Source organism: Portunus trituberculatus, chromosome 29 (genome assembly GCF_017591435.1).
Source record: "Portunus trituberculatus isolate SZX2019 chromosome 29, ASM1759143v1, whole genome shotgun sequence".
Lineage (NCBI taxonomy): Eukaryota > Metazoa > Arthropoda > Malacostraca > Decapoda > Portunidae > Portunus > Portunus trituberculatus.
The window spans coordinates 11047904-11067903 of NC_059283.1; the positions used below are offsets into that span (position 1 = coordinate 11047904).

At 38.2% G+C, this 20000-nt stretch overlaps 1 protein-coding gene and 1 long non-coding RNA gene across 6 annotated transcripts in view; both read left to right on the forward strand.

Annotated features, from left to right (window-relative positions):
* The window catches only part of LOC123510465 (SET and MYND domain-containing protein 4-like), a 79708-nt gene extending 65193 nt beyond the window's left edge, over positions 1-14515 (forward strand). For all 4 annotated transcript variants that reach the window (XM_045265657.1, XM_045265658.1, XM_045265659.1 and 1 more), the window contains 9 exons: positions 148-349; positions 3393-3630; positions 4210-4432; positions 5146-5323; positions 6459-6517; positions 7167-7312; positions 8291-8447; positions 9556-9732; positions 10235-14515. In XM_045265657.1, coding sequence (XP_045121592.1) covers positions 148-349; positions 3393-3630; positions 4210-4432; positions 5146-5323; positions 6459-6517; positions 7167-7312; positions 8291-8447; positions 9556-9732; positions 10235-10444 — 1590 coding nt within the window. In that variant the 3' untranslated portion in view covers positions 10445-14515. The remainder of the gene's footprint in view (positions 1-147; positions 350-3392; positions 3631-4209; positions 4433-5145; positions 5324-6458; positions 6518-7166; positions 7313-8290; positions 8448-9555; positions 9733-10234) is intronic.
* Positions 14516-15358: 843 nt separating this feature from the next.
* The window catches only part of LOC123510528, a 23053-nt gene continuing 18411 nt past the window's right edge, over positions 15359-20000 (forward strand). The window contains exon 1 of one of the 2 annotated variants that reach the window (XR_006676535.1): positions 15359-16599. This is a non-coding gene — a long non-coding RNA (uncharacterized LOC123510528). Of the gene's footprint in view, positions 16600-19207; positions 19329-20000 lie in introns of those variants that run through there. The other variant, XR_006676536.1, reaches the window with a different exon arrangement.

The following is a 20000-nucleotide window of genomic DNA, read 5'->3' on the forward strand; positions in this document are numbered from 1 at the left end:
AAAAAAACAAACAATTCATTTCAGCAGTCCTTCCTCACAAGTAAACATTTATCACTTCCCACTAAGTAGTAGTCATTTGTTACAGTATCAGAATGTCAGCACTGCCTTACCTGGGACCAGTGACCTCTTACTTCATGCCTCTCACAGGAACTCAAGTACAAGTTGTACAAAAGGAAGGCACGTCTCCTATCCCACATGAAGCAACACGTAGAGGCTCGAGACGCCTACCGGCAAGCCCTCAAGTGGCTCGACTGGGCCAAGATGGAGCGGGAAAAGAGGATTGAGCATCAAACAGAGATACAAAAGTGGCTCAAGATGTATGAGACGGGGAAGGTGGTTAAGAACTGGGGTGAGTCAACAACAAGTACTGTAATGAGTTGTGTGTGTGTGTGTGTGTATTTACCTAATTGTATTTACCTAATTGTAACATACGGGAAAAGAGCTATGCTCGTGTTGTCCCGTCTCCATATCTATTAATGTCCAGCTTTTTCTTAAAATCATGAATATTCCTTGCGTTGACCACTTCCACGTCTAAACTATTCCATGCTTCCACCCTTCTATGAGGGAAGCTATATTTTTTCACATCTCTCCTATAAGTGGCCATTTTTAGTTTTTTCCCATGCCCTCTCGACATTCTTCCATTCCACATACACAGATCTTCCCTATCCATTTTTTCCATGCCAATCATCACTCTGTATATTGTGTGTGTGTGTGTGTGTGTGTGTAATTCACCTCCTCGGTCGTCTGCTGGTCACCCAGCCAGTGTGATTGAGTGTGTGTGTGTGTGTGTGTGTGTGTGTATTTACCTAGTTTATATAGTTGTATTGTACAGGGTTAGAGCAGGGCTAATAGTGTTCTGTTTCCATGTCTCCATTTATCCAATTTTTCTTTAAAGTTATGCACATTATGTGCTGTAACAACTTCATCACTCAATGCATTCCACTTTTCCACCGTTCTATGTGGAAAACTGTATTTTCCAATATCCTTCACACACTGCCTCATCCTAATCTTTTTTACATGTCCTCTTGTCCTTCTAACTTCTTCTGTCTCCAGCACCAGGACTTCTTTGTCCATCTTTTCAATGCCATTGACTATTTTATGCATTGTTATTAGGTCTCCTCATTCTCATCTATCTTGTAAGGTTGGCAGTCCCATTTCCTTCAGTCTTTCTTCATATAGTATGTCCTTTAGTTCTGGCACCATCTTTGTAGCAATCTTCTGAATCCATTCTAATCTTTTTATATCTTTTTTAGAGCTTGGTGACCACACCACTGCTGCGTATTCCATTTTAGGACGTATCATGCTTGTGATCATTTTTTCATCATATCTTTATCCATGAATTGAAATGCCACTCTTATATTATTCAACATTTTATATGCTAATCCAAATATCTTACTTTGTGTTTTTTGGGGCTCAGATTTTCCTGTATAATCACTCCCAGATCTTTTTCCTCTTTAGTCGTCGTTATTTGTTCCTCTCCCATCAGATACGTTGTTCCATACCAGTCTTCTCTTACTCATTCCTTGTTTCATTACATGACATTTTTTGGCATTGAACTCCAATTTCCACTTCTTACTCCAATCATATATTTTGTTTATATCTTCCTGCAACAGCAAACAGTCCTCTTGGGTTTTGATTACTCTTAGCAGCTTTGCATCATCAACAAACAAATTAATAAAACTGTTTACCCAATTTTGAAAGTCATTTATATATATCTGGAACATAATGGGGCTAACACTAACCCTTGTGGCACTGCAATTTACCCTAAGATGAATATCTATTTCTGATCACAGTTCTCATCTCCCTGTTCTTCAAATAATCCCTTATCCAGTCTAACAAAATTCCTCACAGTCCTCTTATGCTCTCTAGTTTCCAAAGTAGTATGCCATGAGAGACTTTATCAAAAGCATTTTTTATGTCCAGGTATACTGTGTCCACCCATCCATCTCTGCTTTCCAGTCCTTCTATTACTCTTGAGTAGAAACTTAATAAGTTCAACACACATGACCACCCTGTCCTGAACCTAAATTGTCTGTTCGATATAACTTGTTCTTCCAGATGTTTAACCCATTTTTCTTTGAGAACTACATATTTCACATAACTTCCCCACAACAATTGTAAGTGACACCAGTCTGTAATTTAATGACTCAGTTGCTTTTCCTCCTTTAGATATCAGTACTACATTGGCTCTCTTCCATTCTAGTGGTACTCTCCCTTCATTTAATGAACTTGTAATCATTTCCCAGGTTGGATCTAACAGCTGCTCTTTACATTCTTTTAACACCCAGCCTGATACACCATCTGGCCCCATTGCTTTTCTGACATTATAATTATCTAATAATCTTCTAATATCCTCTTTGTGCACTATGATTTCCTGCAATCCTTGACAATGGATTGTCCTATTTGGATCTGCAAAATTCTCTTCATCAGTGAACACAGTTTTGAAGCTGTCATTCATTATTTCACACATTTCCTTTGCTGTTTGGTATGATTTCCCTCCTTTAATTATTTTTTCTATTGTTTCCTTATTCTTCATCTTATCATTTATAAATTTGTAGAAAATCTTGGGTTCATTTTTGCTTTTTTGTACCACATCTTTCTCAAAGATTTTTCTTCCTCTCTCCTTACTCTAATGTATTAATTTCTCGCATCTTTAAACTGCTGTCTGTTATTGTCATTTCTCTGCTTTTTGAGTTTCTTCCAAGCTTTATCTTTTGCCTTTTAAGCTTCTGTACATTTGGCATTGTACCAAGCGTGTATACTTTTCTTAACTCAATAGATAGGTACATATTTCTTTACTCCGTTATATTTCTGTAGGAATATTTTCGTGTGTGTGTAATTCACCACCACCACGGTCGCCTGCTGGTCACCCAGCCAGTCTTCCCCATTACGGAGCGAGCTCAGAGCTCATAGACCGATCTTCGGGTAGGACTGAGACCACAACACATACTCCACACACTGGGAAAGCGAGGCCACAACCCCTTGAGTTATATCCCGTACCTATTTACTGCTAGGTGAAAAGGGGCTACACATTAAGAGGCTTGCCCATTTGCCTCGCCGTGCCAGGACTCGAACCCGGTCCTCTCGATTGTGAGTCAAGCGTGCTAACCACTACACTATGTGGTGTGTGTGTGTGTGTGTGTGTGTGTGTGTGTGTGTGTGTGTGTGTGTGTGTGTGTGTGTGTGTGTGTGTGTGTGTGTGTAGGATATTATAAAGTGTACTACAGAGGCCTGTGGTGTTACCATGATAGATTAGGTTAAGGAAGGTATTTATCATGAAAATCTTGTATTCACAATTCCATTAGTGTTTCTAAATCCTGAACAACACAATATGCTGAAGGTAGGATGCTGTGAAATAGTAATGGTAACTCACACCAAACTTTTATTTCTAGACATCCCAGAGTGTTATGTTGAGCACCCCCCAGTTATCCCAGAGTTAACTGGTGGCAGAAATGAGCGCTTCTTGTCCACAAGCAAGAAGATTGACGTCCACTATGACAACAATATGGGTCGCTATGCTGTGGCAAGTGAAGACATAGAGCCTGGGGATGTGTTGGTCACTGAGGAGCCTTTTGCCTCTGTCCTGAATAGGGAAGAGTTTGGGAGTCACTGCCAAAAATGTTTCAAAACGTAAGTGTTTGGTCCCTGGTGGTAGCAATTGTGCTAGGCAAATAGTGTGCAGGAGGACAGACAGAAGGGTCCAAGTCACACATGAATGATCTCTTTTTTTTTTTATAATGGTCAAATTCAAATCAGGAAGTGTTCATGCAAGTGATGGATGTTGAGGTCAATTTGTGAAAAAAGCCCTCGGCTAAATTGTAGATATGTGAATGCCTTTCACATCTCAGAATCTGTATCACCAGATCAGTTTTTCAGCATTTCTGTAAATGTCCCAAGGGAACCAGTAAAGTTCCAGTCATATCATAAAGAAATATTTTGTTATATTCTGTACTCATTTAGTTTTTACACAAGTAAGATTGCACAGCAGTGTTTTAATATGCAATGAAGTGACATAGTGCAGAAAGATATTCACTTCATGCAGAATTGCACTCTTCCCACTGGCATTACCTACTACCATTCTTCATTCTATGAGACAGCCATGACAGCAGACCTGTGAGCATTTTCATTATGCATCATCTAACATAGTACCAGATTATTTTTGCCTCAGTGTGGATGATTGCACACCTGAACTGTTCTCTGTGTCCACAGGACCAAGGCACCAATACCTTGCAAGAAATGCTCTTCAGTTCTCTTTTGCTCAGTGGAATGTCGGCAGAATTCTTTCTTCCATACCATTGAGTGTCCTATCCTGGATCTTCTGGTGGGGTCAGGCATGTCCATCAACTGCTTCCTTGCACTCCGTCTTGTGACACAAAAGCCAGTGTCTTACTTCCTAGACATGAAAGAAAAACTCAATGAGGAGGATCTCAAGGTGAGCTGTGGGACTTACCACTTCATAAAATCTTTCAGACTTCAATGGTTTCCATTTTGTTTATGATGATTGCTGTGTTGAAGGTTGTTTTTTCTTTTCCAGAAATAGAATATGTGCTGTTATTTTTGTTGACATTCAATGAATGCTAACAGTGATATAGATAGCTGTGAGCAATAACTAAAAACATTAATCCAAGAGAGTGGTTAGAATATGTTTTTAAAGGAAATAACATTCATAGTAAAGATTAGGACATTAAATGTATTGATAGCAGTAATGATTCAGAAGAAGCATTAAGGCAGTGGTTCCCAACCTTTTCCTGGGTGAGTACGACTTGGAGGTCCCAAACAGTCCCCATATACCACCTGGCTCCAGAAAAAATAAATTCTAGCAAATATCAATTTATTCACAAGTAGAACACACAAATCAACTAACAACAAGGAACACAACTCAATTTATGCGAGGGATGTATCTGTTTCTCCACCAGCTGATTGATGCTGGATTATCTTGTGTAAGGCAATAATAATTTTTTCTGAGAAATTAATTGATTTAATTTAACTAAAAATTACATATGATCCCAAAAGTGCCCATATGCCACCTAGAAGGCCTTGGTGTGCCACAAATGGTGCATGTACCACAGGTTTGGAACCACTGCATTAAGGTAGCAAAAAGGGAGATCAGAACAAAGCATGTGTACCTGCATAACCTGTCAACAGGAAATCACCAACAACAAGGAGGTGTACGACCCCAGCGACTTCATGCGCCTGTACAACCTGGTGTGTCACTCTCAGTTCCGCACGGCAGAGGATCTCTTCCACCGTTGTGTCATGATTGTCTTCCTCATCAAGGCACTGAAGAAGACAAAATACTTTGACGGCAAAGGTTCCAGCTCGGGTGAGTGTGCCAATAGAGGTCACTGTGGTCACAAGTGCTATCCTCTCACTGCTTTAACACTGTACTTCTTCTCTTACTTAACAAAATGGTTTGGTACATGTTGAGAAGATAATTTCAAAAGATATCTTGGACACCAAAAGAAATTATTGATTAGTTTTAACTTACAATTTATTTTGATGCCTGGGAAAACTTTTCAACATTATTCAAATGAAAATGTGTCATTCTATGAGTATGATTAACAGTTGAAAGGTCGTTTAATACATGATACCATGTTCTTTTTCTTTATTATCAAGTAAATTTTAACCACTGATTTATCATGCAATGGATACTGTATATTGTTATAACTGTTGAGCGTTGGACACGCTTTGTCATGAAAAAAATAATAATATATATATATATATATATATATATATATATATATATATATATATATATATATATATATTAATGATGATGGTAATAATGATAATAAAATAAGTAGAAGAAGAATGTGTAATAGAATTGATTGGGGACATCGTAGCAGGTTGCTATTATGACAGTATTCAGAATATTAAATACTACATAGTATTGTTACATGCATGCACACCAGATATTTACTAGGTGCCTCACAGTCCTCCTAAAGACATGCAGATCTTTATTTGCAAGTTCTCCCATCAATATACTATAGTAAGGAGTTCAGATCTTTTTCTTCTCAAAATACTAAACCATAGCCAAGTGTACATACATAATTAGATCATATCACAAGATATACTTGTGTACTGTACATAATTGAATTTTATCACAGGATGTATTGTATAAATATTTATTACAATTTTCCATCCATCATTAGAATCTGTAGGAAATAATTTGTTCTGCCTTTTTTTTTTGCCAAAGCTTATCCCTTGTTTAAGGATAAAGGTGGGTGATGGATTCCCTGTCCTTGCTTCATAGAGTAATGTCTTCAAACTTACTTTCTTTTTGTAAAGTGAATATATGATGTTTACTGTAAGTGAATGCATGTGTTATCAAAAGCCTTTCTTTAAATCATCTTGTTAGTCAGTCTGAAAACATCAAATGAGAAAAATTAAAACTAATTTGTAAGAATCAGTTAAGTATGCATAATATCATTCATTGATCAGTAATATTTCCCTTGCAGGTGATAAGATCAATGATGTGGAGCTGTTCATTGGAAGCCTTCTGCTGCGCTTCCTTCAGGTAGGTCAAGAAAACAGAAGAGAATTAGATTATGTAAAGAGTTTTAGTAAGAAAGTCATTATGAACATCTTGCATGAGTAAATGGACAGAATAAGAAATGAAAACTGAAGGAGGTGTGATGGTGATAGAGGAGTTAGCTGCCAGAGCAAAGCAAGGAATGGAAAAGGATAGCTGGATCAGATACATATATGGATAATGAAAAGACCACACATAATTGCTGAAACACAACTGACCCATTGAAAGAAATGACTTGGAGAGCCTCTCTGGTGTGATGTCATGCCAGAGGTAGAGCATAGTAAGCTTCCTGTTCATCATTTGTCAAACTCCACTAATCAGTTATGCACTTCTCTTCATCACATTGCAACATCAACATTCCATCATAACCTTCCTACTTCAAAATTATTCTATCATTCATGTCTCAGGAATACAGTTTACTCTGTCTCTGTCATTCATGTTTGAGGAATACAGTTTACTTTGTCATTCATGTTTCAGGAATGCAGTATGTTAACCTGTGTTAAATTTGATTACTTACAAGGTACAACCAATGAGAAGTAAATGTCTAGATTATCTGTTGGGTTGAAATAGGCATCAGAGCGTAAACCCAAAATAAAAATGTCCTTCATTCATAACAATGCATATTTCCTTCCAGATAGTGCAATTCAATGCTCATGAAGTCTCTGAGTTCTGTCTGATGAGTCCAAGGAGTTTGGATGGTTCTAAAAATGAGACTCTGGGAGCTGCCATCTACCCCACTTTGGCTCTCTTCAACCACTCCTGCCACTCGGCACAAGTCAGGTGAGACACGGATGACAGAAGAAACGAAAAACGTGGGCCACCAAAGGTTGTGGTTCTAGTCACTCTATTTTGTCTGTCATTTATTATTATAATTATTATTATTATTATTATTATTATTATTATTATTATTATTATTATTATTATTGTTATTATCACCTATATGTGTACATTTTCATTATCTTTCATTAATCTTGTAGTATATATATATTTTGATTTTTGTGAGGAATACATCATCCATTTGCCAAATGCACATATTCAAGTTCACCATCATGCTGGACTTTACTGAATGTTGATCTGAATTTCACAGTTTACACCATTGACTATTTTGATTTATATAATACAGCCTGAAAAAATCTTGATCGATTTAGTTTTATACATATACTATTCTTAGTAAAATGGAAAGTTAGTCTATAACTCAAGGATGAATATAAAACACTATATATTCATATTTATTCTGCTGCCTCTTTGATTTGAGGACCACTTCTGTGTTTCTGTTTGTACTGTTCATCAGACAGAAATTAAAGTGGCATAGAACTTATACCTCAGTGATTAACATTGAATTAAGTGTACATACCATATTTTTAACTCTTTATTACTTGATATCTACTCTCATAACGATGGTATTGAATTCATAAGAAGTTGCTTCATGTGTGCACAGATACATAAAGTACCAAGGCCATCTTCCCAAAAATTGGGATAGCCGAGCCAAGGCACGCAACTTCCACATTCTGACTCATTCACACTGGATCTCCTAGCCTCTTACCTCCATTCCTAACAGAGACAGGAAAGTACTCCTGTCCTTATCAACTGCACAGACTTATAAGTTAGCGTATGCATAGGATGATAGGATATTTTTCAAGTATTTAGATTCCCAGTGGTGAGTCTACAAACTGTGCATAGAGTCAGGAATGGATTGGTGGTATTTATTTACATATGAGCAGATGATTTACTTTTAATATTTATTTTGTATACTTACAGGTATTTCAGTGGCCAAAGGGTGATCACCAAGGCAATCAGAAACATTCGTAAAGGAGAAATAGTACCAGAAAACTATGGACAGTCCTTCCCTTCTAAGAACAAGATCCAAAGGAAGGCTGAGCTTGCTGACAGATACTGGTTTGAATGCAACTGTGAGGTGAGTGACGTGAACCTTATAGAGTGGACCCCACGACACCACACAGCTGTAATAACATAGAAATGCATTAACACTGAAATCTTAATAGAAATATTGCCAGCAGGTGAATATTGCAGTCTGGTAGATTGCATTTACATTATTTTTTTTGTAATTCTGTCGTCCACCAATCTTTCCACCATCCATGGATCATGAGGATAAGACAAAGACCACACACGGGGTTTGTATAGTTGATGGATGGCGAATACATCTCATCGCATCTTCATTTTACATCTACGCTTTCCACATGAAAAATCCATTGCTGATATATATATATATATATATATATATATATATATATATATATATATATATATATATATATATATATATATATATATATATATATATATATATATATATATATATATATATATATATATATATATATATATATATATATATATATATATATATATATATATATATATATATATATATATATATATATATATATATATATATATATATATATATATATATATATATATATATATATATATATATATATATATATATATATATATATATATGAAATAACTTCTTTAAACATTGTAAATCTCATGAACAAGATCTATCTGAACAGTTGAAAAAATGCATGTGACTAAATGTTTATGTAAGGATAAATGTCAACTAGACACCCATCACAAAATTAGGAGAAGGTGTAGGAGGAGGTGGTTGGTATGGTTATGGATGTAGGACACTGTAATAAAGGGATCAATGAAAGAGATTTTGGCTAATTGGAGAACAGACTTGATAAGATTTCTGGCAAAATTATAACTATAAGAAATATCAGGATAAATATTGAAATCTATCATAATAAGAGTCAAGTAACTCTGTAATTTTAAGGAAAATTGTTGTGATAAATGTAAAATAATTGATAAAATTATTGAGTAGATTTTTCCATCTTATGACTAACAATTGTTCTTGATAACATTTGAGAAACTTCAATAATCATGTGACCTGAGTCTGGTTGCATGACTGTGACTATTTCATGCCTTCAAACTCAAATAAGAAGGTGCACTTAAGCATACAAGTATTCATATTGCTAACAACCTTACTGCTCTTCCAGGCTTGTCAGAATGACTGGCCCATGTACAAGGATATGGATACCTCTGTCATGCGCTTCAAGTGTCACAAATGTCATGGTCCTTTGAATGTGAACACAGAGCAACTCCTTAATCCATTCATCAAGTGTGAGAAGTGTGGCGAGCAGACCAACATTCTCTCCACCCTGAAGAACCTGCAGGTGAGGACTCATTTATTCACATAGTGTACCTAGTTGTATTAAACAGGATATAAGTAGATTAACTTGACATATGGAAAAAGATTAAAGAAATCAAGCTGCCAACTCTTGAGGAAAGGGGAGAGGAGAGAGACAAAATTACAGCTTACTGAACAAAGTTACAAACTGATGAATGAAATGGACAAGCTAGACAGAAGATCCGTTATGTTGGTAAAGAGAACTTGAAGGAGTGAGGAGACTTTATAAAAAGTGAGAAAAATAAGAGTTATACAACAATAAAATGAAATAAGCACATTTAAAAAATCCCTGTAGAATGTAAAAATGTATGCCTTGGTGTGTTAAATGATGGTTTTTGTGAGGAAGTACAAATGTGTCAGTTTAGGTTAGGTTTTAGGGTGAGAGTGCCAGTAACAGGAATGAGTGAAGTAGAAGAGAAGAGAAACTTTTAACTCAAATGAATAGGTAAGCAGATGATGCATGCAGTTACTTTTGTTTTCACTTGCAGAACACAGAGCAGACCTTCAAGGCTGCATGTAAAGAGATGGATGCTTATAACCTAGAAAAGGCTGAGGCACTCTTAGTTGAGAACTTGAAGCAGCTGGAGGCATGCCTGTACCCACCTTACAGGGACTACCACCTCACCCAGGAAGCCTATATGAAAGTGTGCCTCTGTCAAGGAAACATCAGGATCAGGCAGCCCAAGACAGAGGAGTAGATTCTTCAAGGCATAACAACATTTGAAGTCTGTTGATAGATATACAGTTTTTATTTGATACATTGATTTAATGTAGTAGTTTCTGTATAATAGTAGTGTTTATAACTCTGATGAGCATATATACAATCTGTAATACTTATTTTGAGGCTTTATACGATGTATGCTGTTCAGATTATATAATGCTGTGCTATGTAAGGTTCAGATGTGTGTGTGTGTGTGTGTGTGTGTGTGTGTGTGTGTGTGTGTGTGTGTGTGTGTGTGTGTGTACATGAATTGGATGGGTTAACATGCCAGCAAGATCTGTTGAGTGTTTCCTTGAATGATTCATTGCTGTACTTTTCTTTTTTTTTTTTTTTTTTTTTTTCTTTTAATATCACAGAAATATTCTGCCACTTAAAGATTTGATTGAAAGTGAACAGTGCACACAAGAGAGCTGCCTCTGTAGAGGAGCCTTGGTTGCTCTCTGTCACATGCACTTGTTGAATGATCCCTCAAGATAAGACTTTATAGATGCAAAATTTATTTGCTTACTTCAGCTTTAAAATCATGAGAACAGAACTATTTGTCATTAGACATTTTGCTTCTTCCTAAATCTTAAGCAGTTATATAGTTGTTAATTCCAAGAAATCTTCCAATCTTCATGTAATGCTAATGACATGCAGAGGAGCATTCTTTTCAAATTGTGGTTAGCTAACACTTGCATTTATATAGTTGTTCTATATTCCATCCAAGATTTACTTGATATTTAACTGCTGCATAATATGAGATAGTGTAATATTTTGAAGATTACTACAACATATTTGTAACAAATGGTTGCAGGAGTTTTATCCTGCATATGAATCAGGGAATATCAAGCACTAACATCCACCTCAGAAAATGTGAGTGTATTTGTCAGTGTATATAGTATTAAGCAGACCCTTGTGAATAGGCTGAAGGGTGTTCTATAGCATTACAATGCACCCAATATATATCTGTACATTTTGTCATCCATTTCAGTGACACATGTAGTGACCCAATACAGAGCTCTTATGATGGGCGTTGTTGTGATCAACCTTGAGAAACACTGGACTTGGTTTGTTCATAGTCAGGCATTAGACTGAGGTGCAGCTGCTGCCATACATACATAGTCAGACATTGTCACTCACTCTTTGTTGAATAAATTTAATTTTTGTTTCTACATTGTGTGTGAGATATCTTGTATTAGTATAGGAAGTGATATGGCATAACTATGTAATTAACTGAATATTGACTTTGCCTTTAGGATTGCCCTCCTCTTATCCATCATAGGCCATAGGGATTGATCCAGACACTGATTGCTGACAGCCATATGTGTGTAGTAAGATCCTGTCCATGTTTCTGTTATGAAAGGAGAATCAAAATGCTACTAATGTTGTGCTAACCAGTGAGTTCATATAGTATGCTTGAGCCTATGTGGGTGAGTCAGTAGAATTCTAAAGCTTGCATGCTTACTTCAGGTAAGAATGGAATTTTCAATTGTATGATTTTTAACTTAGCCTTGAAGAATGCTTTAATACATTGCAGTGTGTGCCATGTGATGCTCAGTGTGAGCACTCATTATATGAATCATAAGTGTGAGGATCATTTAATTTTTTGTTGGTTTGAATAAGAAGAGTAGAATTTATTTATATGTGTGCATACTAAATGTTTTGTCAAGGCAGGTGTTTTTACAACACTAATGATAAAGGGAAATATTCAGCTTGAGGGCTGAAATCTTTGAGGACAACAGGGGAATTAATTGCATTCTCACTATCTTAGTCAAAAGAGTGTTTAGTGCCAAATGTGTATGCTTCACTCAGATATTTGAGTTTTTGTGATGTAAGAGATTTGAAAAGAGTTATTCATTCACCAATTCTTTGAGATGGAACAATACTAGTTTTGGTCCACTGCAGGACAAGGGAGTTCAAGCTAGAGAAGCATACCAGTAAGAATGGGACAATTAGCCTAGTTTTGTCCAGAGGCTGAGGTGTTCTTGGCCACCACACTACATGGCCAGCAAGTTTGTGCCACCATGGTGGTTGTGAAAAGAAGTGTGTGCCAGAAGAATATATAATTACAATGTACAGTAAAGTGTCACCTCATCAGATTAACAAGAAAGAATCATGAGAAAAGTTAGATGATTTGATGCCAGATCTTTGACCGTCCTATTCTCAGTACACCACCTTGACACTGACAGCATCTATAATTCTAGATACTCTGCAATCTAACATTCTTGCTGGCATTATTACTAAACAGCTGGTGTACAGTACTAGCCACCTTCACATCCTACCCTAAACAAAACCTTTTAATTCTATTTTCCTTTACAAATCATGTTTTCCTAATTGTGATATAAATGGATCTGTCAAATTCTAAGCTGACTGTTGTGGTGCTTCTTGTATCATCCTTACACAAGAATTGTGTAGAATATTAGTTGTGAAGCAGTCCAATAATGTCTCATCCTGGACCTTTAGCACAGTAGAAAGCTTACTGAGTTGGTATGGAACTTTGATTTCTATCAACATTTTTAGGAACTTCTGTAACTTATGTAACTTTTGTATACTACTTTAAGTGAACCAATATAATACCTGTTAAAAAGTCATCCTTTTAGAGTATTGTTAAAACAATGAAGACACTGTTGTTGATAAAGTGAGGTTTTACTGTAATGCTGAAGATGGCAGGCCATTGTTATAGACTTTGTGCAGTTTTATTACCCAGCTGAGCTGATTGAAACCCATTGCCTGCATGTGTGTGTGTGTGTGTGTGTGTGTGTGTGTATAAAAAGCAAGCTACGTGAAGGCCACAGTAACTGTCAGGTGCCTGGTTTGGATTGACTCACTTCAAATGTTCAGACAAAGAATCCCATGCATCAGATGTGCAGAGAGTCAATTGTCTGCCTGAGAATGAGTTCTCCCAGTAGCACAGCAAGTGGGTATTTAACCTGGATTTCTCATTTTTCTAGTCATTATGAGGCATCGATCCCCTTTATTAGTCGAAAACTTTTCATTACCCCAATGAATATTTAGCTTTGTGTTCATGATATGCATTGTGACTCCTGGATTGTGATAATGTTATGGTTGCACCAGTACTATACATTGTACTTTTTAGTAAACTTTTCTACAGATATATCTCAATTTGGGCTTCTTACAAGTGAGTTTGTTAATTTAGATTCCCTTCAGTGTAACTTTCATACTGAATTCTATTGTAATATTGTAAATCTTATTTTATGTGGAATTTGCATAAATAGGAAGACTATATATAACTAGTGAAATCTGCAGTGAGTGAGGGAAATGTTAGTCTCTCTCTCTCTCTCTCTCTCTCTCTCTCTCTCTCTCTCTCTCTCTCTCTCTCTCTCTCTCTCTCTCTCTCTCTCTCTCTCTCTCTCTCTCTCTCTCTAATGCTTGTTGTGGTTGATGCAGAAACACTCACAAGGCAGGACTGACATATGTGAGGTATCTTATGGTCTATTCAGTTAAGTTTTGTCTTTCCAGACTATAAGATCTGGGCTTGAATATTGGTCATGTTTACCTCTCTAGTAATGGCTTAATTTTGCATTGTTTCGTAACAGGAAACATTTAATCATGACATATCCTCTCTCTCTCTCTCTCTCTCTCTCTCTCTCTCTCTCTCTCTCTCTCTCTCTCTCTCTCTCTCTCTCTCTCTCTCTCTCTCTCTCTCTCTCTCTCTCTCTCTACTATTGTTCATGAATGCAAACTGGAAAGAGATACACTTCTAAAGTTAGTCAAAGTCTGAAGTAACTAAAGAATCTGAAGAAATGTGATCCGTATAGTATAACACATCACATTAAGAGTCTTTTGGACAGGTACTTGATATTCTTCTGTAATTATTTTGGAAGGAAAGGACCAGACACACTTCAAGTTGTGCCACAGTTCAGCAGCATTACTGTAGACTTTTATATCTCATATTTCACTAGACTTTCTTGCTGCAATTCTTCATGCATAATTCATATTTGCATTTTTTTTTACTTGTTTAGAAATTTATTTACTTTGATTATGCCTTAAATAGTGCCTTTTGTACACTACTACAGACTGACTAAGATAAAGAGATTTATGTTGATGAGCTATATCATTATTTCCTGACACACTGATTAGAGAACAATTGCTGTGGCAGCCAGGTGAGGAGTGGAGCTTGCCTGCTGGCATGAAAGGGTTACTTGTTCCTCACTTGCCTCATGTGTTACAAGGTTGATTATTTCCTGCTTTGAATCAGTTACATATAGAAAAATTTTACCGTTTCATTATCAGCTTTTTTGTATGTGCTTAATAAATAAAAACTTGGAAAATACAGTACAAATATTGCCTGTATTTTAAGTGTTCCATTGTTTGAGATCTGAATAGCATATATTTTAACAGGATAAGCTTCATAACACAGTCACGCAGCAACCCTCATTACAACGTGCCAGGCATGTGTTATTCAAAGCCGGAGTCTAGTCTACCTCTGTTTCACGCTGTGAGCATCGGCCAAGGTACTATGCACGTATATATAGAGGCAAGCAGGTATGCATGTATGAATATGTCTACACTGCCCGTTCTGGAGAGAGAGAGAGAGAGAGAGAGAGAGACTCACTCATTGGGTTGCCATAAATTAACTATCAAAATTCCAGACATTTTCACTAATAACTGATATGATATTGGGAAACATGTAAATATTGCAAGCGCCATCATAATTCACACTGGCCATCCCTTCTATGAAGATAATTCTCCATTTTGTATCATTAAAATATAGACATTCAAATCCTCATAAAAAATAATCAGATCTCGATACGATTTATTCAACAAATTACTTAATGTAGTAATTCTTCAAGGGGAAAATTTGTTGAACCCGTAAGTGTGTGTGTGTGTGTGTGTGTGTTATGGGGGGGGGGGACGGGGAAGTTGACTGGTGTATTATATTATCACATTTCCATTATATCATCATAAATATTACGATGAATATTTTCTAGGCCGTACATACATGACAACCTCCCACGATTAATGCAATCCAAAGCCAGACTTTCCTCAGACGCGGAGAGGCAAGCATCCCAGTCTTTGAATAAGCGATGTAGTCTGCATAAGTAGAGGTGGAGGAAGTGTGTGACGGAGGATATGAATTTATTGGGAATAGAAGAACATTGGCACAAGATCACCACTTGTGAAAAGCAGTCATCGCCCGTCCAATCTCATCCTAAATGGGAAAATGCGAATGTTAAACGAAAATGATGACAATGATGATATATGACGGTCTGAAGAGGAAGGTTTACATTTATCTATTTCTTTTGGCGAATCTCGGACCTGCACGGGAACTGGCAGCTAGTTGGGTCTTTTTATTTTTTACTCTTTTTGCTGCTCTTGGCCAGTTTTACCCTCTTACATAAAAGAAAAAAATTGCATTACTGTCGCCTCAGACGACTCGAGTCTTCTTACTCCTAGCGTGGCTGTCTCAGTCTTACCTTTCCTTACACCACCCTCCCTCCTCCAACATCATTACTTCTTTCCCTCTCCCTTACCTCCACCACCCTTCCTCTGCCATCGTTACACCATCCCCTCCCTCTCCCTCCCTCCTGTGTGTAGTTTAGCTAGGTTTGCCGGTCACGCGGTATTATTTCATGAGGATCACACTGGGTTCCTTTCTAGCCCATGAGGGCCTCTTCTCGTGTAGTCCTTGTTAAGTTGTCACCACACACACACACACACACACACACACACACACACGGCAGGTGTCATTACAAGCAGTGCCTGCGCTCACTGCTCGAGGCGAGTGTTTCGGAGCCTCGCGATGTCTCGCACACCAGCGAGCCCTCAATGGCAGACTCTGCCACCATGAGGCTTGACACTGCATAAAGTGTTCATGCTCATGATAAAACAGGTCCAATTATTGCTAGACAAGTATATACTATGCATTCATCAGCATGTAATGGTGACACGAACGTGGAGGTGTGGACCAATGATGCGGAGGCTGGGCGGCAGGAGAGCCAATCACTGGCCGCGTATCATTACGGCTAGGGGAAAGAGCTGTGTCACGTCACGTCAGTCAGTCCATCGAGTCCAGTGTTAGTGGTACGTGTGTGCGTTGTCGGTGTTGCGATGGAAGGAAGTGATCGCGGTTTATCTCCGTCATCAGGCATCACCCGCCGCCCAGGTGTCTTTCAGAAGGAGAAAAAGGTACAGTGCTTCAGATGAGCGGCCCCTGTACCAGAAAATGATTGTGCAAAATTAGAATGTTGGTTGCGTTGTCTGTCGGACAGCCCACCCCCCGCCTTTCTCTCTCTCTCTCTCTCTCTCTCTCTCTCTCTCTCTCTCTCTCTCTGTAGTCGTACATAATCTGCCTTTTACTGGGATGTGCATTTACTGATCATATAATTGGATATTGCGTATTAGTTTATTAATTAATTGTTGAAGTTATTGCTGCCCTGTGTGTGTGTGTGTGTGTGAGGGGAAACCTGGCCAAGGGCAACATAAAAAAAGGCCCACTTAGTTGCAAGTTCCCTTACAGGTCCAAAAGAGCTAGCAAAAATAAATAAATAAATAAAAGAATAAATAAAAGAAAAGAGGTGATGACTATCTCGAAATCTCTCTTAATTAAATGAAGTCGTCAGAAGATGTTGGAAATACAGACACAGATAGGGAGTTACAGAGTGTACCAGAGAAAGGTATTACTGATTGAGAGTACTCGTTAACTCTTGGACAGAATAGGAGTGGGAGGATGAAGAAAGCCTTGTTCAGCGAGGGTGGGAGAGGAGAAGAGGCATGCAGTTACCAAGATCAGAAGAGCATTTAGCATGAAAATAGTGGTAAAAGATAGCAAGATATGCAAATTCCAAGCGGTGAGAAAGAGGCTGAAGACAGTCAGTTAGAGGAGGGGGAGTTGATGAGACGAAAAGCTTCTGAATTTACCGTATTTAATAAAACTGAGTGGAATACCCCCATGAATACGGTGTGTGTGTGTGTGTGTGTGTGTGTGTGTGTGAGAGCCAAATGCGCTTCTTTTGTCATTTTCATTTTTCCTTCGTTCCATTATCTTGTATTCTTTTTGAAATCGCATATATTCTTCCTCATCCACTTCCTCCTCTTCGTGTTCCTCGAGAAAACAAATAATATCTTGAGGAAAGTGTACTAGCAAGGTTGAGGGAAGCGTGCTAAAGTTGAGGGTTGGTGTGGTGGTCAGATCGGTGCTCACCATGCAAAGAGCAGCGAACAATGCGCCGCCTGGAATAATGTATTGTATAGGAAGGTTGCGTGAAGGAGTTAGTGCGTTTGATAGATCCCACCTCTACTGAGTGGTGGCCGGGGTTAATTAAGGGAAACGAGGAAGAGGAGGAGTAGAACGGCTGGGGAAGGAAAAGGAGAAGGAGGAACAGTAGCAGCAGCAGGCGGTCTTTATTGACACAGAGGGTCTGGTGAAAAGAATATTTTTCTTCACAATGTGTGCAACGGGAATGTGATAGGTCTCTCTCTCTCTCTCTCTCTCTCTCTCTCTCTCTCTCTCTCTCTCTCTCTCTGTGTGTGTGTGTGTGTGTGTGTGTGTGTGTGTGTGTGTGTGTGTGTGTTCACAAACAGTCACATAAGTCGCTCTCTACTCAAGAACCAAATTGCTCCTCCCTTAATCTTTCTCTCAGACTTTCAGCAGAGCCCATGAAAGCTGATGAAAAACTTGCTGTTTCTTGATGAATAATTTCTGCAAGACATTATCTGCCACTCAGGTTGTCTTCTAAGTTAAAATTACCAGTTTTTAATTTTCGCTTACTTTCCCGTTTGCTGGTTTGATGATGTTTGTTTTGTGAAATGGAAGATTATGGCAGCATGGAAAATTACGACAGAAAGAGGGGCCTGTCCTCGTCTTTGTATGATATGGCAGATTATAACATAACAAACAAACACACACACACGGTTCTCCTTCCATCCTTATCTACAGAGAGAGAGAGAGAGAGAGAGAGAGAGAGAGAGAGAGAGAGAGAGAGAGAAAGAGAGAGAGAGATTGTTTAGAGTCGACTAAGAAAGAATACTAGGAAATACTTTCTTTATGTACTGTACTTTTATACTTGAGTCGCAAAGGACTGAATATATATATATATATATATATATATATATATATATATATATATATATATATATATATATATATATAATTTTTTTTCACACTGGTTTATAACGCCTGTAGCTATACTTGAAGAGTATGTATAGGAAGCGCTGTTCAGCTTCCAGCCATTAGTGGCTCAGGCAATTTTATTAGTAGTGGTACCCAAATTGGGGCCCATATCACCACCCAAGCGCATCTTTGGTGTAACCACCTAGAGCCAAGGTATCATGGTGACATGTAGGGATCTTTCAACCACTCGACAAAGGGCACTTTCAAGGTGATACGTGGTGGGATTCGAACCTATAACGTGTGAAATTCTACCCAATCCCAGCCTCACCACCTTATCCACTACGCAGCTTCAGAAACTATGTTGGGATTAGAATAGTGAAAACTGTGGCCAATAGTCTTCTGACCTCAATAGACCCTTCCTAATGTCAATAAAATAACCTAATCATACCTAAATATCCAGGTAGAAATGTTTCCCGGTATTGAAGGAACAGTAGCGGAGATTACTGTATATACTCATGCCACTTACCTCATTCATAAATTTTATGTAGGGCTATTTGCCTTTACGTTACTTTACTGTGGAATGTGTAACCTATGTACTTCCCAATTTGTGAAAAAGTAGTAAATCAAATTAAATCTTCCCGCTCCCCACGATCCCATCTCCCTATCGTTCACACCTTTCTCCCTCCCTGCCTCCCTCTCACTTTCACCCACCACCACCACCAGGCGTCCATTTCACCACCAGCCACGGGTCCTGCCAATACGCTGCCCGCTCCACCTCCACCTGCCCCACCGGCTGAGTGTATGGGTGAGTCACTAGAGTGGAAGGAAGGGACGCAATGGGACGGATAATGTACTAGAAACCTGTATAATAATATATTGAAGGGGTGACGTGAGGTGTGGATGACTAGATGGTGAATGGTAGTTAATTAATCCTGGAATAGTTTCATTAGTGATGGGACGATGATGGGACTGTGGTGGGGTCGGCAGGCTATACTATCGTGTATCGTGCATAGAAGGAGTCACATGGACAGTTACTTTTTTTTTTTTTTTTTTTTTACATTACAAGGGCACTGGCCAAGGGCAAACAAAGTGTTGGAAAAAAAAAATCCCGCTGGTTGCCAGGCCCTGTCAAGAGAAAAGTAAAAAGAGAAAAAACAAAAAATCTAATTACTAGTAGATGGCGCCATATGACCCCTGGTTGTGACGGCGCCTCACCTCAGTCATTGGCTCAGTACTGTGATAGTGGAATACCGCATTGCAAGGTAGAATGGCGAGTTTTGATGATATAGTTTAGTTTTCTTGTTTTGCCTCGTGAATATTGCTTTAATGAGTGAGTGACTGACTGACTGGTATATTGAATGGCTGGCTGGCTGACTGACTGACGGCGCCGGCCCAGGAAGCATCGTTGGGAGCGGCACGACGCGGTATGAGGCCGCTGATAAATGTAGGCGTGTAGTGCGCGTGGCCAGGCGCATGT